The following is an 18,935-nucleotide window of genomic DNA, read 5'->3' as shown; positions in this document are numbered from 1 at the left end:
CCCATGGCGGTGATTCCGAGTGCGTGGTCCCTGTGGATCAACAGTCTAGCCACTATCACAGGTGGCGTAGCCCCCGGGACATGGGCATGCTGGTCTCTATGGACGTATTCCAGTGAACCACTGAGGTTTTCCCCTCTAATACTTCATTGTACAGCCAGTTCTTAAGAAACAGTTTTATGTTTGTGTCTTCCAATCTTTTGGGGACCCCAACCACACAAATGTTATTGCGGCCGGAGTGGCCCTCCGCGTCATTTACCTTCTCCGTCAGAGTCACCACGTCTTGCTCCAACTTTTTAGGGTGAGCAGTGTTTTGCCCCACCATGGGATTTGGAAGTAACACAGTGGATTCCACCTCCTCCACTCTGTTGACCAGTTTCCTGTGGTCAGCCTGTAGTACATCCACGTCAGGACGCAGTGTCTATTTTGAGCTCCATGGCTAATCAGGTTTCTTTTATGGCAGCCAGGAATGCTGCCGTATGAGACCCTAGCCCCACGTCTCTGGCTTCCAGTGGCGTGCCGATGACCCCATCTCCTCTCGGGGAGGAGGGGACTCTGTCGGGAGATGGGGGGCTCTGATCATCTCCTTGTCCTTAGTGCCTAGGTGTCCAGGCCACCCTGTGGGGGCGAAGGAAAGCTTCCCAGGGCAGTTACTGCTCGCCCACAGCCCCGCGCTGCCTCAGCTCCCGGCTGCACCTTGAGGAGCCAGCTACCCAAAGAACCACTGAGCACCGCCCAGGCCGGGCACAGGACCGGCTCCAAGCGAGCGCCACAGCCACCACCCCAGGCCAGTGCTGGTTGGTGTGGGCTTTGGCAGCATTCTCTTTTCTTCTGGTGCATCGCCTCAGCTGTGCGATCAATCTTTGATGCAGGTACTGCAGAGGGCCTAACTGGGTCCCCTATAGGTGGCCCGCATTCCATCGCGGTTGGCCTGAACTTGTGACTTTGTCCCAGTCTGGTGCAACCAGATATCCACAGTTGGTGGTTTAGGCTTTTTGGCACTATTTTCATTCAAAACTATCAAATTTGTTCTCTCCGGTTCTACCAATTGGATTGTCATTCCTATCTTGTTTTATTTATTAAAAACTACTCTATTTTTTCTAACTCTGTTTTGGGCTTCTTTTGTAGTGGGTTTTCACTGTCTGAAGTGTTGCACAAATACCTTAAACATTGCCTCTATGTAAACTGTGACAAGCTTCAAGGGGGTTGAGCACAGGTTAATTTGGGGTTACTTGTACCATACCCTGACAAGGATTGTGGTTGCTACTTGACCAGGACTCACACCCCAGTCAACTAACAATCCAATTCCTTACACCCCAGGAGTTCACCTTTCAGTCCAAGGCAACACTGGGAGTAAGTCCAGCCCTTCTGGTCTCCCCGGAGGTAACAATCAGCAGGTTTTCTTCCTCCCTCAAAGGCCACTGTTTGAGGGGTTTTCTGAAGAGCAGTGAGGTGGAGTGCTATTTTCGTTCACCTCACTAGCTAGTGGGTGCGGGGGATGGGGAGAGAGGGGGACTTCTACACCCCTCCTAACCAATCGGTGCAAAGTTTCCCAGGTGAACTATTTCCACCTTTCTAGTATATATTCCAGTATGTACTATAGTACATAATGTTTGTTGTACTGCAAACTATCCTACGTGCACCATTCTCAGTGAAATCCAATACAAAAGAAACGTTCTGCCACTGGGGAAGACTTGTAGCACAACAATGAAGGTTTCTAGGGTAATGAGCAGTCCTCAATCCTGTCTCACTTAACACCAGGATGGATCTGGTGCCGGCTTCCTCCTTCTCTAAAACTGGAGCCAGGGGAGCTAAAGTTTATCCTGTGATCAAAAGATCTCTCTTCTCTAGGCCTTACTTCCCTCAACAATATAAAGCAGCAGAGATCCTCAGGTCCCTTTCAAGTTAATGTTGTTCCCTGACTCTCCATAACTGCCCTTCTTGGATTATATACTCTATCCAGGCCATTCTGCCAGGCCCAACCTAAGGTTTCTGCTCTGGGAGAAGTATTTCACACCACATCAAAGAAGCAGCTGTAGGCAGACTAATGTTAATTATCCTACTAGAGCCCAAAGCACAAAAAGTATACATTTCTAATAGTTTCTGTTGCTGCGTCTTTATCAAAACCCAACCTCATAATTCAATTGGGCTTTTAATAAACATAAAAAATAGTGGTTGAGTGAACTTTATATCTGGTTCTACGTCAAAGATACAAAAAGTATTTTAATTGCATTTTAACTACAACCCTATAGAGTGAAAGTGGTGTTTTAGGGTTAGACACTGTAAGAACATGCAAACACTAAATGTTCTACTTTTAAACACTCGCAGCCTTTCTTGTGAGCGGCAAGCCTTACTCGTGGTATAAAAGTAATATTCCTTCCTGTTGAAAAGGGTTATTTTGAGAGGTATCTCAGTAAGTGGAGAAGTGTGGCTCAATGATTAGAGCAGCAGACCCTGATGCAGAGGTCTAGCCCGGGACCAGGGTTCAATTTCCCGCCTCGGCGGGTCTTGGGCTCAAAATTCCACAGACCTGATAATTCTCGCCTCGGTGCCTATTCCAATCATGGAGTCCCACTCTGCAACTCTGGGAAATAGCTTGCTTAATCTCCACCACGGCCCCCACAACGCTAAGGATGCCTGGCCTCCACCTTGGGGGTGCCCAGGAGTGGACGCCTCACAGGGAAAGCCAGGATGGGTTCCACAGCGGTATTCGTACAAGCGCCTTGAGACCCTTGCGGGTGAGTAGTGCGCTATACAAGTATCAATTTACAATTTTACAATTTTTATTTACATTTAGCTTAAAAGCAGCAGCAGTCCGGCTACACATGTGCCATCCATTAGACTGGACTCAAGTCCTGTAATATATGCAGCAGTCTACAGTTGACGTTTATTGTCTAAGCCATGGGAGCAAGTTCTGCACCATGGGGATGCAAGTTGGGGATCATCCAATTTCATCATGTTTTTTGGGGTCAGATCGCAAGAACTAGAGACAGTATGCAGAGTTTAAAAAGCAGCAACCATTAAACTGGCCATTGTTTTATCAACAATTTATTCACGAAAGCTCAACACAACCTAAACATATAAGGTGGCTATTATAAGCTGCATTTTTAAGAAAGGTTTTTCTAAGCTTGCTATCTCAAACTAAACGTGCAATATGAAAAATACACAAGGGGTACCTATTGAATTTGCTCAGAGTGTCTTAAACATAGCTACAGCTAGTATAAATACTACTAGAATGTTGTATCCTGGTTTCAATGTTTACATGCTCTGCCAGCGAGTTCCTCATAGAATGATGCAATATGGAATGTTGGGGGTCAGAGACTACAGTTGAGAAAGGTGAGCAGCATGCTGGCTGCTCCTGGTGGGGCTAGTCCTAGACTGAACATCTGGACATGTAACTTGTACAATTAATACTCCTGAAATACTACAACCTGCCTGGAGTTAATCACTACAATTTTAAGGCTATTCTGTTCTTTTCTGTTTTCCTTTTTGGAAGAAAGGAGAATATGTTGTATCCTGGTTTCAATGTGTTCATGCTCTGCCAGTGTGTCCCTCCATAAATTCCCATTACTGTTGCTTATTATGCCTTCTGAGTTGCATGGAATGACCATGAATGTCCGATCAGTTTCCTTGCCAGACTTCGGTTCTTCATTGGGTGAGAGTTCGTTCACTAGAGTCTGTTTGTGTACAAACGACTTATCAGTCATGATACTGGACGTTTGCCGCTTCGCATTTAGCTAAGCATTTATTTGTGGTATGCCTTGCTCGTCTACAGAGCTCATTTACTGTTTGTTTTTCCATGAAGGCACAACGTTTTTTTATTTTAAACAAGAACAAGGCATGGATTCCCACCAACATATTCTTTCTTGCACACACTGCTCCACACTGATGTTCACATAGGTTACAGTCCTTTTGTCACAGTGCACAGCCCTTTGACCTCCATAAAAAGGTGTGTTCCTTGGGTTGTTTTTCCCATTGTTACGTCGCACATTGTCTTTGCATTCACAAAAGGTGAATATCATGGGTGGTCTTAGTCCCATTGCTACAGTTACAGTACACACCATTTTTACCTCTTTATGGTGTGTGTCACACAGGTTCCAATCCGGTCGCTACAGTGCATTACTTGTGCACAATGTTTTACCCCCACTCGAGGTGTTTCGCATGGGCCCCATTTCCATTGCTCAGTGCATGTTGTCTGTACCTCTCGACGAGGTGCGTCCTTACACATGGTGCACAACACGTGACCTCAATTAGAGCTGCGTTTGTTCACAGACTTACTCACACTCATTTATACTCTTTTCTCTCAGTGCACAATTTACCTTTCTTTAGGTGTGTAGTGTAGGTTGTACTCTGTTTCTAATAGTGCACAACATATTTATCTCTACTTGAGATTGCATTTGCACATTCGAATTGTTACCTTTTTGGGTGTGTAGTTTGGGTTCTAGTCCCATTTCTACAGTGCATGGGTTACTGTTACGCCAAACTGTTTTTTTGTTTTTTTTTACTTTATGTTTCATGTCTTCCCTTTAACTCTTTAACCCAGTGCTCTTTACTATGTATTATTCATTTTTCATTATGCGATGGAGTAGGAGTAATGTCTTGTATTTCTCGGACTTGCTTTTTGCATACCTTTCTGGCCAGTAGGGGTGCACGGGTAGTCAATCTCTTGTATTATTTATAGAAAGGAGGATGGGTAATGGTTTATGTTTATCCGTTTGCTCTTCTTTCTTTTGGTGTTTCCTTCCATTTTACCACTTCTCTTCTTGTATCTCCCTGGTTCGCTCTACTCTCTTCCGCTCATCTAGCTCAGTTTTCTCCCTATATCCGCTATGCTGTTCTTTTCTGTTTTCCTTTTTGGAAGACAGGAGGATATGTTGTATCCTGGTTTCAATGTGTTCATGCTCTGCCTGTGAGTTCCTTCTAGAATGATGTATTATGGAGTGATGGGGGTCAGAGACTACAGTTGGAGAAGGGGCGAGCAGCATGCTGGCTGCTCTTGGTATGGGTAGTCCTGGACAGAACATCTAGACAAGTAACTTGTACAATAAATACTGCTGAAATACTACAACCTGCCTGGAGTTAATCACGACAAAGAATATTCAAAGCAGGCAAGCTGTGTCAATGGAAAGTCGCCTCTCATTTGTTAACAAACCAAGGCTAAAGAAATTATATAGGGAAACTATATTTGTCTCGCCATGAGGATGCTACGTTCTCAATGTTTACAGAAACATATTTTAAAACTTGTGAGCAGAACTGAATTTTATTCAGAAGCATTCTTGTATGAAGATATCAAATGGCATTAAGTGAGCAACTCTGTGCCTCATTCAACATAAATAATAAAAACAAATGAAGAATCATAATTTACCTCCAGTTCATTGCAGCAAATTCATTGATGTATTCAGCACTGTACACCAACGCCACTGAAAAAAAAAATATCTGTCACTTTCTTCAAAGACTGTTGTTAAAATCCCATATCAACATTTATGCCCCATTTGGCTGTGCCAACACAGTTGTTATACAAGGGCAGTTATTACAATTTGCAAATCCTGCTTTAAAACTGAAAAGATAACTACTGCTAAATTGTGAAGGTGGAAGGTAATCTTAATAAAGTCCTCCATTGTGGGTGTACTTGTAAAGCGCACTGCGACTCCATGGAGTATCCTGGCGCTGAAGACAGCTGGGGAACCCGTCCTGGTTTTCCCTGTGAGATGGTCCCTTTCTGGGTATCTCCAAGGTGAAACCAGGCATCCCCGGCGTCTGTGAGGTCGCCGTTGTAGAGATGAGGCAAGCCTAATGCCCAGAGTTGCCGAGTGTGTTCCCTGGTTAGAGTAGGCACCGAGGCGAGAATTATCGAGTCAGTTTTGACCCTGGTCCACGACCCTGCCGCGTCGGGAATTGAACCCTGGTCCCGGGCCGTTCTCTGCTTAAGGGTCTGCCGCCTCTAACCAGTGAGCCACACCACTCCACTCCACTCCACCACTCCATTTTACCCATACATTTTCTTTTATAGTGCCCCACACCACCACATCGAAGAGAACAAATTAGCTTATTTCAATTACTTATCTGCACTGATACGGAATAGATGGTGGATCAGCTGCAAACAAGAGCTGTATAATAAGGAATAAAACATCAATACTGCAAGTAACGTAGTTACTCCAATGCCTTGGCATCCTTTCCTCAACGTTCTTGGGAAGATTTTCGCACATCCAGAAATTCAGATGGGGAGGACAGATAATTCAGACAGTCCGTACTCTGGTCAACAACATTTTCAACATGGTATAGAAAATGTAGCATCAGATCTGGAAAAGCCATCAGAACGCACTCTGCAAATACTTGGGTTTTTTTTGTGCGCAGTAGGTAAAGCAGATCAGGGGGTTAGACTACATGCTGTACAGTACTACACCAGAGTCATGGTTCCCTTAGCCTTTCATAATTGAACTATTGATATGGATACTAATGAATTATGAAATAATAGCACTACAGAATACAATCCACTTGGTTAAACGCGCAAACCAACAGCTCAAAGGCCACAACACTGCCTAGGCACAAACTGAATAAGTGAATGAAATCCAAAAGTGAACATGATTCCCGAATGGAAGAGAAAAATATATTTGTATGTATATCCTTACCACCCACCACCTTGATGTTCCACCAATGTTTAGCACTGCAGAGTACATATGATGCAAAAAGCAAGGAAAGCCTTGGAGTCTGTTAGCCACGATTGTGGGCTGCCACACACAGTAAACGGTTTTGTGGTTATTTTAATGCCCATATTGATGTAAAAAAATCATCATTGGCCTAATCAGAAGAGTACATGGATGGTCACAGAAAAAGGACACTAAGAAAAATTGTGTCTATAGCCTTGCAAGTCAAACAAAATAAGGATTGAAGCCTCAGAGCAGGCGAGTAAAGAAACGCCTGTTACAAGAGTTCTTCAGAACCCACCTACTTTCTGAATTCGAGTTGTTGCCAAATTCGAATTGAGGGGAGACATGGAACTTCATGCCTTAATGTTGGGAAGTAAAGGAGAGAGTTAGGGCTATGGTTTTTTCTATCATGGTTTCTTGGTCGGCTATCTCGCTCCACCATCTCTGACCTTCATTCACCACTATTTCTACCAGTCAGGCTCCATTTAATCATATTCTGGCTTTCTACTCTGGGTATCCACCTGAAAAAAGAACTTATTCTGCTATGCCAAGTTCCGCAATACACCTCAAGCTTCACAGTTTATTTGAGCACTGAGATATACCAGCCATGTGAGGGAAACACACTAGTAAGAGACATCCGCAGGTTAAAAAAAAAGTGCCAGCTGGTTAGTATAATCCAAGAAGCTAGGTTTATTTGATGGGGGAAGATTACTGATGAGCCCATTGATGAGGATACACAAGTTGACCAAAACCAGTTGCGAAGGATGGTTTGGGAGCTATGTGGTCCAGTTAAAAAAAAGGGTAAATGCAGAGTGTACCTGGCCGGATGTGATGTATGAAGGTTCCCTGGCCGAATTGTGATAGGTGATACAGGGCACAGGGCTTACAAGGCAACTCAGACCTCATTGCAGGGAGCTGTGTAGAGTCCACGGTAAAGAAGGCCTAAAGCCAAAGGTACAAGAGAGACATGGGGGCAAACACTGCTGAATGTAGATTAAGGCATATATAAACCTGCCAGAATTAATATAGGATGGATTGACAATGTTTAAGAGATCAAGGGAGTGATTGCCTATCAGGCGCGGTGCGTCCATTGGGGCGTTGTCCCCCCACCCCCTGCCCGCAGCTCCCTCAGCGTCTCTGACCTTAAGTCTCTGAACTTAAGTAAAGTGAACCAGTTTACTTAAGTTCAAAGACGCCAAGGGAGAACTGATAATCAAGTCAGTCAGCATGACGTCAGACCGCCTACCCCCTTCAGAGTCTGAAGGGGGTGGGCAGTCCTTCGTCATGCTGACTGACATGATTGTCGGACCAGGGGTAACAGGCAGCAGCACAACACAAGTGCGCATGAGTGGGGACGGAGGGCGAATTTTTGCGCCGTGCCCAGTCATGCGCACTTTTGTTTGCACTGACTCGCGCATGACCATTAGGAGAGCGAGGGTTGAGCAAAGGCTCAAACCTCGTTCTCCTAATGGGCAGGCGGGCGAGTAGTAACCATGCCCTAAGTCAATCCTGGCGCTGCCGGAAGTGCCAGGATTGGCTGAGAGGGGTTCCAAGTCCACTCCAGTGCCGTTCGGGAAGGCGCCAAGTGGAGCAGAGGTAGCGGGGACCAGCTTTGAGGTAGGTTTTCTGTTTTTAATTCCCCGTCCCCCACCCCTGTGCAACAACCCCCACCCCCAGTATTGCGAGGCATGCAACGAGCCGTAACTGAATACGTTGAACTCGTTGTTGGCTACAATTGCACATTTTCCATCATTTACAACACATTTTCCTGCAACGGTTGATTTAAAATCACTTGGCCTTCTAGATTTCACAAAAGGTGCTTCGAACTTGGATCACACAGTTTTCGGCTGGGAGAGGATGGTCACTTCTGTGAAAAATCTCCTTCCTTCAATGTGGCAGCTCAGCATACTTAAATTTCATTTTCTTAGCTTTTAGAACACGGTCCGGAGATCAGTCAGAACTATTTGCGCGCAGTTGCTGTAATTTGCAAATTGAGTTTGCAATGCCGAATATTGTAGTTTGAAGATGTGGTGCCCTCTTGGAATGTTTTTCAAATCGAAACAATATGCTGCTACATGTACGAACAATGATTGGGACACGGTTAGGGATTCTGCTGTTCATGTCATTAACTTGCTGACTGTTAATGTAGCTTTGTAAATTTCTTTTCAATCTACACAAGCTGCAGCAAATTGCTTTGCCAATGCTTGTGTTGATATATTGCATGTTGTTGCCCTGCATTTTGAATCTCAAAGTATGTTGTTGTTTTACTTGTTACTTTTCTGGTTGCTCCTGTCCTGTCTGACAGTATTAATGTGTCTTACTTATTGCAGTGCTGAGTCGCACACCACTTGTGCATCAAACGTATGTTTTTGTCTCTGCTAGTCGAGTAAATACAACTTTGGTCATTTAAATAGTTACCTCGTCTAAAGCTCCTTGAGCTGCGGTACTAGAGTGTGGGAAGGTTCCCAGGGAAAGTGTGTGAGTGTGTATGTGGGGGGCGACTTGTTAGCAGGATCAAGCACCGCAGGCTTCGAGATCAGAGACTGCGACCAGGGTGTCACTGTGGATGGACAGAGGGTAAACCAGGCACCTGCGAGTTCACCGCGAGACGTCTGCTTTCAGTTGTGGCTTGGAATTAACCCACAATTACTGCCATTCCTTAATGACTGGTGTCCCAGAGTCACGAGGGTGCCTGGGTCTGGCTACAGTGTTTACTGCGGCGTGGCATACTTACAGCAAGTAATAACGTGGCAAAGAAGATTTCTCTCAGGTGGTATATTAAGCCATAAGCGTCATTACTTCTAACATTTTCACCAATCAGTGAGCTGGAAAATAAAGTAGCAACATGCGAATTGGTCCGATCACATCTCAGGCAATCCATTTTCGCTGTAGTAGGGCTGGGGCAGAGTAAGTCAATTGCCAACAGGGCTGGAACTGAGGCAAGTGAGGGGGTGGCGGTTGAAATGGGGTGAGTGAGTCATCATAGAGAGCACTGCAAGGAGGATTAGAGCAGGTGATAGTCCGCCTTTGGTTTGGCAGTACGTATAGATTCATTTTATAAAACACTGCCCCAAAATTAATTGAAAATAAGAAAAATGTGATAGTAAAACTGTTCTGCCTTCCTTAATTTGTCAAAACCCCAATTTAATATTGTTTAGAGAGTTAAGGCACCTCCTGCAGGCATCACTCGGCATCAGACAAGTCGCATGATATGCCAGTAATACAGCTTAGGTGGTTAATGAGCTTGCTGGAGAGGTCTGTGTTCACTCTGCTCATAGGTTTGAATTATAAGATAACTTAGAGGGTCACAAGTACCTACTGCAGAATGTTGCATGTAAGTTGTAGGGCACTTATTTGAATTATCGGTAAGATTGCTCAGTGAGTTGTTGCATGTGTTCAGAGATGCATGTATAACCAGCAGATCATGCGTTACAAAAGTGTTAAAGTAGCTTTATGAGGTATTCACCCACTGCAAAACCTGTAAGGCAACTGAAACTTTTTTTATTTTAAGGTTGGTTAAAGTGTTTTTTTTTTTTACAAGTATCAATCCTTATTATAAAGTGCCAAAAACCAATTCAGTGTGCAGTGGTACAATGAATAACTCAGTGAGTTGAACACTTTCCGATTGAACGTTCCGTACCTTATAGCTCACAAGTGCAAATCTGAGCCTTCAAACTTCCACACACTTCAGTTGACAATTAGCTGAGTTGCTACAGATGATGTTTTGAACGTTGTGTGTGTTCATGCCATATTTAGAGCGCGGCCAGAGTCCTCAAGCGATATCATGTTTACAGTCGGAGATGCCAATCCTAGGGAAAAGGGGATCTCATGCCCCAGGCCTTTCTCTCCAGTGCCTGATCTTTCAACTGTTGCTCATTTAAAATTCCAGTCACAACCTGTGCTTTAATAAAGTTATTAAAGCAGTGGCGAAGCTATTACTAATTAAAGGGTTGAGTTTTTCAGATGCTGAGGAAATTTAAAGAAAGGGCGCAAAACAAAGTGGCATGTCAAAGATCACACAGCTCTTGTCACCCGGGGAGGCGAAGGCTGAACGTTGGTTTCCTGGCTCTGCCGTCATCGTTTTAGACCGTTGTGTATATCAGGTACGACGATGAAGCACCGAGATACAATAAAAGATTACATACCAGCAATAATACCATTTACGTATGAAATGTACTGCTCCGATTTTAGACTCCATGGTGTAAATTGTATTTTAACTGTGACATTTGTTCTTGCTGAGCCCAGCTACTGGCACACAGGTTCTGGGCTTACTAACAGATACCAAGAGCACCGCAGGCCATTTGTTGAATCCCGGGTCACAAGCATTTGTCGTAGCGGGTAAATCACAGCAAGGGGAGATGTGCGGCTCGTCTACTCTCCGTGCTCCAAGTCCACTGCACGTGTGGTAAAGTCTTTTATTCAACAGCACACTTCAGTAATGGACAGTGAATGAAAAGGAAATACAAACGTGTGTAGGTACTCAGTGACCAAGAGTGCCTTTGTGTTATTGAGAAGTGCTGGCCCTCTCCCATCAAAAGTATTGGCTGTCCCTCACTCAGAGAAATCTCTCTTGGAAGCAGACGCATGTTTTCTGCACATAGTGGGTAGCATGCTGCACAGTGGGGAATGGTGGTAGGCAGGGTGTATTGTTGGGATCTTGTGCGGGGGAGTGCTTTTTGTCTATTGTGACAGATCAGAGGGGCCTGAGGACGCATCGCAGGACGTAGAGTGAGATGAAGGAGGTAGGTGAGATGAAGGAGGTAGTTGAAGATAGAGTGCTGTGGGATATGGGTGCATTTTTGGCAGGTAGATACGGTTAGCAGCCCCTTGGTATGATGGTTTTATTTGAGTTTTCTGGAGAGGTGCAGGAGTGCACAGGGAGAGGACGGAGACAAACAGATAAGGTCCCAAGTAGAGCAAGGGACAGAGCGATGGATACGAGATAAAGTTAAAGGCAAAAGTAAAACAGATAGGAGAAGGAAAGACACAGCGACTGATGCAGAAGGGGCACAGAGAGCAAAGGATCTAGGAGTGGTGTATAAAGGCAAAGGGGGTTGTGAGGGATGGGCACAGGGAAAATAAAATGACAGAGGAGTCATCTGTAAGGGCGCCTGGAGAGGCAAAGACACAGAGGTGTGATGTATGAGGGCAAAGGGAGAGCAAAGACACTGAGGAGTGATATGTAAGGGGTCTGGGAGAGCAGAGACAGACAGGAGTGATATGCAAGGGCAGAAGAGGAGGAAAACAAACAGAGGAGTGATATGTAATGACACAGGGAGAGCAATAACAATCAGTAGTGATATGTAAGGGCACATGAAGAGGCAAAGGCACAGATGAGAGATATGTAAGGACACGGACAAAGGAAAGACACACAGGAGTGATATGTTAGGGCACAGGGGGAACAAAGATACAGATGAGTGATATGTAAGGGCACTGGGAGAGCAAAGACACAGAGGAGTGATATGTAAGGACACGGACAAAAGAAAGACACACAGGAGTGATATGTAAGGGCACAGGGGGAACAAAGATACAGATGAGTGATATGTAAGGGCACTGGGAGAGCAAAGACACAGAGGAGTGATATGCAAGGGCACAGGAAGAGCAAAGACACATACTGAATAAGCAGCTACCTATGTTATGACATCTCTTTATTAATGTAATAACTGCACTTTCACAATTGCTTTATTAACCTTCCTGCTTTCTCAAATTTGCTTGAAAATGCACCATTTGTCAACTCTTTTTTCAAAATTTCCTCGAGGGGGGGGGGGGGGTGGCGGGGGGGGGAATACCCCCTCACCCACCCCCCTGGCACTCCGTAGGTTGTTCCGGTTCGCTCGCTACGCTCCCTCCGGTGCATTAGGACAATAATGTTACGCCACACCACTTTCAAATTTCACCAGCCGCCGCTGCATATCTTGTCTTGGTTTGTCCAGACAGCGGAATAACCTAAGCCAAAAAATCCTACGAACAATATGTGCACCTCTAAACATCGATCTTTTCACAGCTGGCTTTATATGTAACTTGCAAAATAATTTCAGAAGCGAGTTGGGGCAGGTGTCAGGCTGGAGGGAGTAAAGAACAGCTGCACTTCTGAAGGGAAGGTTTCTAGAGCAAGCCGGTCATGCATGTCAGTTTCTTTTTACCATGAATGCACATTGGTAAAATTAGGCAACCATCATCAGCTTACTAATATATTCACTGCATAGATATTTTAATGTTCAGGCTCAAACTGGTGACTGAGGCAGGTTGCAGGTGTCTTACTGTATGATGTGCACTGTATTTCTCACATGATATTCTATTAGACTAGCACCAAAATAACAGTAGGTGTATCCAAGTAAATCGGTTTTGCTCATAGGTCTACGACTGCACAAGATATCCATCCTAAAAGGTGTACAATCTCTATTAAGCAAGCGATATACATTGGAATTGCTTAACATTAATCATTTGTTCATGCCATAGTGTTCTATGTGAATGATGCTTCCAAACATTCTACCGTACATCTCTAGTGCAGGAATATCTAATCCTCCTCAGAAAATTATATAAATCATTTCTGGTTTCCAGAGGATGGAATTTTACAAAATATTTATTATCTAGAGAATGGATGCTTCAATCTACTTGTTCTGTAAAAAAACTAACAAAAAAAAGCCCATGCTGGATCCATGGAGTCAAATGACAAAATAGCAGCTTTCTCATTGTATCAGAGCTATAATAGCCTGCCTATGTGAAATCTCATACTAAATCAGTGTTAATTCCAGCTAGGTTCGGATTCAGCTACCTTTCCACAAATCTACATACAGGGATTGTGTAAGAAATTGAGTTATTGGTTGGCTGGGGTGTAAGCCCTGTTCAAGCAGCAAACACAATCCTTGTCAGAGTAAGGCACAAGCAAACCCCAAATTAGTTGGTGTTCACCCCCTTGGTAGCCTGGCACAGTGCAGTTGGGCTTAATTCTGAAGCGATGTGTAAAGTATTTGAGCAATACTTGAAAGAGTGGACACACCACAAAAGCAGCTCACAACAGGTTTAGAAAAACAGTATAACTTTTAATAAATAAAACAAGGCCAAAATGACAAAAATTCAATGATTAGAACCAGAAATAATGATTTTGAGAATTTTTTGTGAAAATAGTGCCAAAAAGTACAAAGCCCTACTGGGGTATCTGGTTGAGCAGGGACGGGATAAAGTCACAACTTCCAGCCAACCGTAATGGAGTGTGGGCCGAAAAACAGGAACCCAGTTAGGCCCGCTGAACAGAGAACTTAACATCCGGGTTGCAGAGTGTTGCATGCATCCGCGAATATGTGCCGAGTAGCTGAAGCGATGTATAAGTTCCGAAATGCGGCGAGGCCACGGTGCAAAGTCCTGTTGAATCTTCATCAAGGATCCCATGGACGGGGCCTGCAATGCGAAGTCCAGCTTCGGGGATGAGGTGCAAAGCTGGAGATGCGTTGGTTCGAGGAGCTGCAATGCCGAGTCCAGTGTCGTCGTAAAGGCTGCCGTTGATGAGAATTGCAAGAAACTGGGCTGTGGATGCACCATGCCATTGGGGCAATGTGTCAGAACCAAGGACTGTAGGGGGATGCAGGTCTTTGCAACAGGTCCAATCCATGCAGCAGTGACGAGGAGTTGACTTAGCTAGCAAACCTACGCATTGGTTCTGTTCGGGGATGCCTGACTCAGGAGAGAAGATTTTTCAGTTCCTCTAGCAAGCACCTTAGGGCCACTTCTGAGGGTCAAGATTGGGGTGGCACCACTTGGCAGGGTAGATTCACAGATAGCAGCATGCAGGTGCAAGGTTGCTGGGAGCCTGTTATGTCCCAGAGACTTCAGATCAGGAGGCCAGCCAACTAGTCCCGGAAGTCACTCTGGATTCAAGTGATGCAGGACCAGTCCTTCCCAGTCAGGCAAGAGGGGCCAAGTTAGCACAGCAAAGCAGGAGTCTAGCAGAGTGGCATTCCTTCAGTAGCACAGCAGTCCTTCTTCCTGGCAAAGTACCCATAGGTCCAAAAGTGTACTGAAGTGGTGGTGTCTGAGATCGTTATACACCATTGGGACTTTGAAGTGGAGAGAAGCTTCTAAAAGCATTCCGTTGATGTGCACAGATGTCCTGGCCCTGGATCCAGACCAGCTACAGGGGGGGGGGTATACAGCCCTTTGTGTGGAGACAGACCACAGTCTATTCAGGTGCAAGTGAGGCTCGGCCCAGCTCCTCCCTCCCATCCTGCCAGTGATGGTCAGCTCATTCACATCTAAGCTCCCCACTGTGTGTGGCTGTCTAGGAGAAATACACAAAGCCCAACTGCCAACTACATCCATTCGTGTAACCAGAGACAGGCTGCAGGCACCAAATGGGTAAGACGAGAAAATACCAACTTCAAAAAAGTGTAATTTTCAGAGTTGTAATTTCAAATAAGACTTAATCATAATTTAGAGTTTTAAATTAGGATTCCTGAGACACCAAACTTGAACCAGTCATCTCTTCCCATTTGAAAAATGCAATAAGGGAATCCCAATGTTATCCAATGGGAGGGATGGGCCTTGCAGTAGTGAAAAACAAATGTAAGTGTTTTACTCTACTATGACATTTAAAATGTGCCACTTTTTAAAATACACTGAACCCTTCCCTCTGGGTGGTCCATGTTCTACCGTGACATATGTATTAACAAGCAATGACAAAGCCAAAAGGTCTGGCTTTTATAATGTGAGTGCCGAACTGTTGGCCTTAACAAGGTTTGTCTGTAAAAACATTGTTGCATACACAGTGTCAGAAGAGTTTCTGCCCTCAATGAGAAAAAAACATGCCTTGCTCCTCATATGCCCTCTCTCCCCAACCATCAAGAAAAGCAATGTCAGTGAGAGGAAAACTGTTCTGTGCAGGGGACATTAAATGAAGGCAGAAAATAAATGGCTGGACTAACATTGAAAGCTCCACAGTGTAGAAAGTAGGGCAGGTGAGACTTGAATGGGTGCGAAGGAGTAAGACAAAGAAGATCAAATAGGGAGTGAGTAAAGTGATGTGAGGGTGGGGGTAAAGGTATTTGTGTGGGGTGTTGGAAAAGACCCTTACAGTGTGAAGGAGAAAGGGAATTGTGACTGGCATAGGAGGAGACGGTATTGTGAAGGATAGTAGAGCGTGAGATAAAGGAACCAGCAGGGAAGGGGTGAACAGGGTAGAAGATGAGAGAGAAAACAAAGGAGAGACTTAGACATAAACAAAACAAGAGTGGCATAAAATGACGGGAGAGGGGGACGGAGAGAAAGAGAGAGAGAGAGAGAAAGAGACGAGAGGGTAGAAGAGGAGAAAGAAGCATTAATGTGACCCTGTATAACGTATTTGGCTGCTCATGTAAAGCGCTCCAATATCTTTCAGTCAAGTTTGCGCTATATATTACCTACTGGCGGTCGCCAGTAGGTAGTTCTAGTTAGGACCTAGTTTCAATAGGAAATCCGCAACATTCTATTTGGAATAACTTTGGCGCCGGTTGACGAATCTTCACGAAATTCTCGAAGAAGATGGGGCACTCCGCTCCTTCCCTGAAAGTTTCGGGGTGATTCGTGAAGCGGGGGCCGAGAAAAAAGGGGGTCCCAAAACATGTTTTCCCCATGCAATTTTCCATAGGGTCCTTTAAGTGAGGAATTACACCAAATTTGGCAAAAAGGTAGAGTTTGGTTCGCAGATTACGCTTTTTGGTAAATGGTGTAAATCCGTTCAGTAGTTCATTAGAAAATCAAAAGTAAAATCATAGATATATATTCGAATTTGTACCGTACTCGTACCGTCAGAGGACAGTACGCGTACCATTTCGAGCATAAGCTGCATGCTAATTGGCTAAAAACTGTCTGTCAACACTCCAAACCAGGAAGTGTTGGCAGCCATCTTGTGCCTAGGTAGAACCGAGGCACAAGAAAACAGAAAAATGAATGCTAAAAACGCGAAAAGGGGGCAGGGTAGAAACACCCTGACCCCCTAGGCCTGAATAGGGCGTCCCACAAGGCCCCCAAATTGTTTTTTTGTTTTAATTCACGGGGTACGCGTAGGTACGCGTACCCTGCCGATAAAAAAATTCATTTTTTTTAGCCCCCGAGGGGTCCAAATCCAGCCCCGGGGGCTTACTTTAATAGGGTGGGGGGCTCTGAGGCCCCCCTAGCCCCGGGGACCACCAACCCCCAGGGCTTTTAACTGGTGGGAGGGGGCGGCGCGGCCCCCCTCCTGGAGCCCTTGGTGGCCCTGGGGACCGCCACCCTCCTGGGCCGGCTCCTGCAATGTCCCGGGGTGCCTACTGCCGGGACACTGCTGTTTGCTACGGTAGGGCGGGAGCAGCATGATAGCTGCTCCCCATACAGAAAAGCAATGCCGGCTCCAGCAGGGTGCGGGGAGCCGGGAGGGACTGTGGGGGGCTTGGGCACCCCCACACGGTCCTCAACGGAGAGGGCAGGCCCCAGGGGATGGGGTCCCTGGGGCCATATGTTGCCCAGGAGGGGGGCCACGCGGCCCCCTCCACCATTAAAGATTTTTTAAAAAAAAGATTGTCAGGCCCCGGGGGATGGTGTCCCCGGGGCCTTAAGTGGGCATAGGAGGGGGGCTGCCTACACAAAAATAATAAAAAAAGGTGGCCATGCCCCGGGGGCTGGGGTTCCCGGGGGCAGGAATTGGCCACGGGAGGGGGGGCCCCCTTCAGGTAAAGATTTTACAAAATAAGAATTGAGGTGAGGCCCTGGGAGATGGGGTCCCACGGCCCAAAACAAAAAAAAGAAGGGGGGCTACACAGCCCCCTTCTTAAAAGTAAATTTAAAAAAATTAAAAACGGGATAGGGAGGAGGCCACGCCCCATCCCTGACCTCTCTGCAAATGCGCCCCCTGACATACTGGGGGTCCCTGGGGGCCAACTAGCCCACCAGGAACCTCCAGTATGCGCCAGGGGGCTGCATTGCAGAGAGGTGTAAAAAGGGGTGTGGCCTCATTACAGCTCTCTGCAAAGCAGCCCCCTGGAGCATACCGGAGGTTCCTGGTGGGCTAGTTGGCCCCCAGGGACCCCCAGTATGCACAGGGAATTAGTTCCCCCTCTGCAAACGTGCCATGGGGCTGCATTGCAGAGAGATGTAAAAAGGGGGGTGGCCTCATTACACCTCTCTGCAACGCAGTCCCCTGGCGCATACCGGAGGTTCCTGGTGGGTTAGTTGGCCCCCAGGGACCCCCATTATGCAAAGGGAATTAGTTCCCCCTCTGCAAACGCGCCAGGGGACTGCGTTGCAGAGAGGTGTAATGAGGCCACGCCCCTTTTTACACCTATCTGCATCGCAGCTCCCTGGCGCATACTGGTGGTTACTGGTGGGCTAGTTGGCCCCCAGGGACCCCCAGTATGCAAGGGGACTTATTCCCCAACTTAGAACATGCTACGGGGCACGTTTGCACAGTGGTGAAGGTAGGGGGTGGGGCTTGAGGTGATACGAGTGTAAACATGCCCTGTGGCGCGTTTTAAGTTGGGCAAATAATTCCTCTTCAAACCAGAGGTCCCCTAGGGGGCCAACTAGTCCAACAGGTACCTCCAGTAAGCGTCACGGAGCTGCATTGCAGAGTGTTGTAAAAAGGGGGTGTGCCCTCTGAACACCTCTCTGCAACACAGCTCCCTGGCGCATACTGGAGGTACCTGGTGGGCTAGTTGGCTCACAGGGGACCTCAGGATTAAAGGGGAATTAATTCCCCAACCTAAAATGCGCCACAGGGGGTGTTTGCACACATATCACCTCAGGCCCCGCCCCCTTCCTTCACTAATCGAGCAAAATATTCCTCTAAAATCAGCCGAACTACGAATTCCGATTTACTCACCTGTTATCAGGTGAGACCTCAGTGCTGCATCTTTCAGCCCACTACTGATCCTGAAAAGTAGTTCTAAATCGTAGTTACAGCAACTTGAATTTCCTTGCATAGGCTAACATTGACTGGTTTCACTTGAAAATGTTTCTAAGTGTGGAGTTTTGGAACTTTAAAAAATTCCTCTAAAATCAGCAGAAGTACGAATTACGATTTACTCACCTGTTATCAGGAGACCTCAGGGCTGCATCTTTCAGCCCACTACTGATCCTGAAAAGTAATTTTAACCATACTTACAGTAACTTGAATTTCCTTCTATAGGCTAACATGGACTGGTTTCACTTGGAAATTGTGGAGTTTTGGAACTTATATATATAAATTTAAAAATATATAAAATAAAAAAAATAAAAAATTCTATATCTTTACAAACATTTTTCAATTTATATTAAAATAAATATGTAATGTAATTTAAAAAATAA

At 45.7% G+C, this 18,935-nt stretch overlaps 2 protein-coding genes across 2 annotated transcripts in view; both read right to left on the bottom strand.

Moving 5' to 3' along the window:
• TMEM18 (transmembrane protein 18) overlaps window positions 1–18,935 on the bottom strand; it is an 85,273-nt gene that overhangs the window by 43,405 nt on the left and 22,933 nt on the right. The window contains exon 3 of the mRNA XM_086926394.1: window positions 5,363–5,417. Within this exon, the coding sequence (XP_086782520.1) occupies window positions 5,363–5,417 (55 nt within the window). The remainder of the gene's footprint in view (window positions 1–5,362; window positions 5,418–18,935) is intronic.
• Window positions 1–18,935, bottom strand: part of LOC147707355 (coiled-coil domain-containing protein 171-like) — a 55,244-nt gene that overhangs the window by 22,880 nt on the left and 13,429 nt on the right. The window contains exon 2 of the mRNA XM_086926393.1: window positions 5,363–5,417. The gene's annotated coding sequence lies outside the window, so the exon portion shown is untranslated. The remainder of the gene's footprint in view (window positions 1–5,362; window positions 5,418–18,935) is intronic.

This window comes from Lissotriton vulgaris, chromosome 6, assembly GCF_964263255.1.
Source record: "Lissotriton vulgaris chromosome 6, aLisVul1.2, whole genome shotgun sequence".
NCBI lineage: Eukaryota > Metazoa > Chordata > Amphibia > Caudata > Salamandridae > Lissotriton > Lissotriton vulgaris.
Note: the sequence above shows the minus strand (reverse complement) of the source record. Positions and strands in the feature narration are given on the sequence as shown.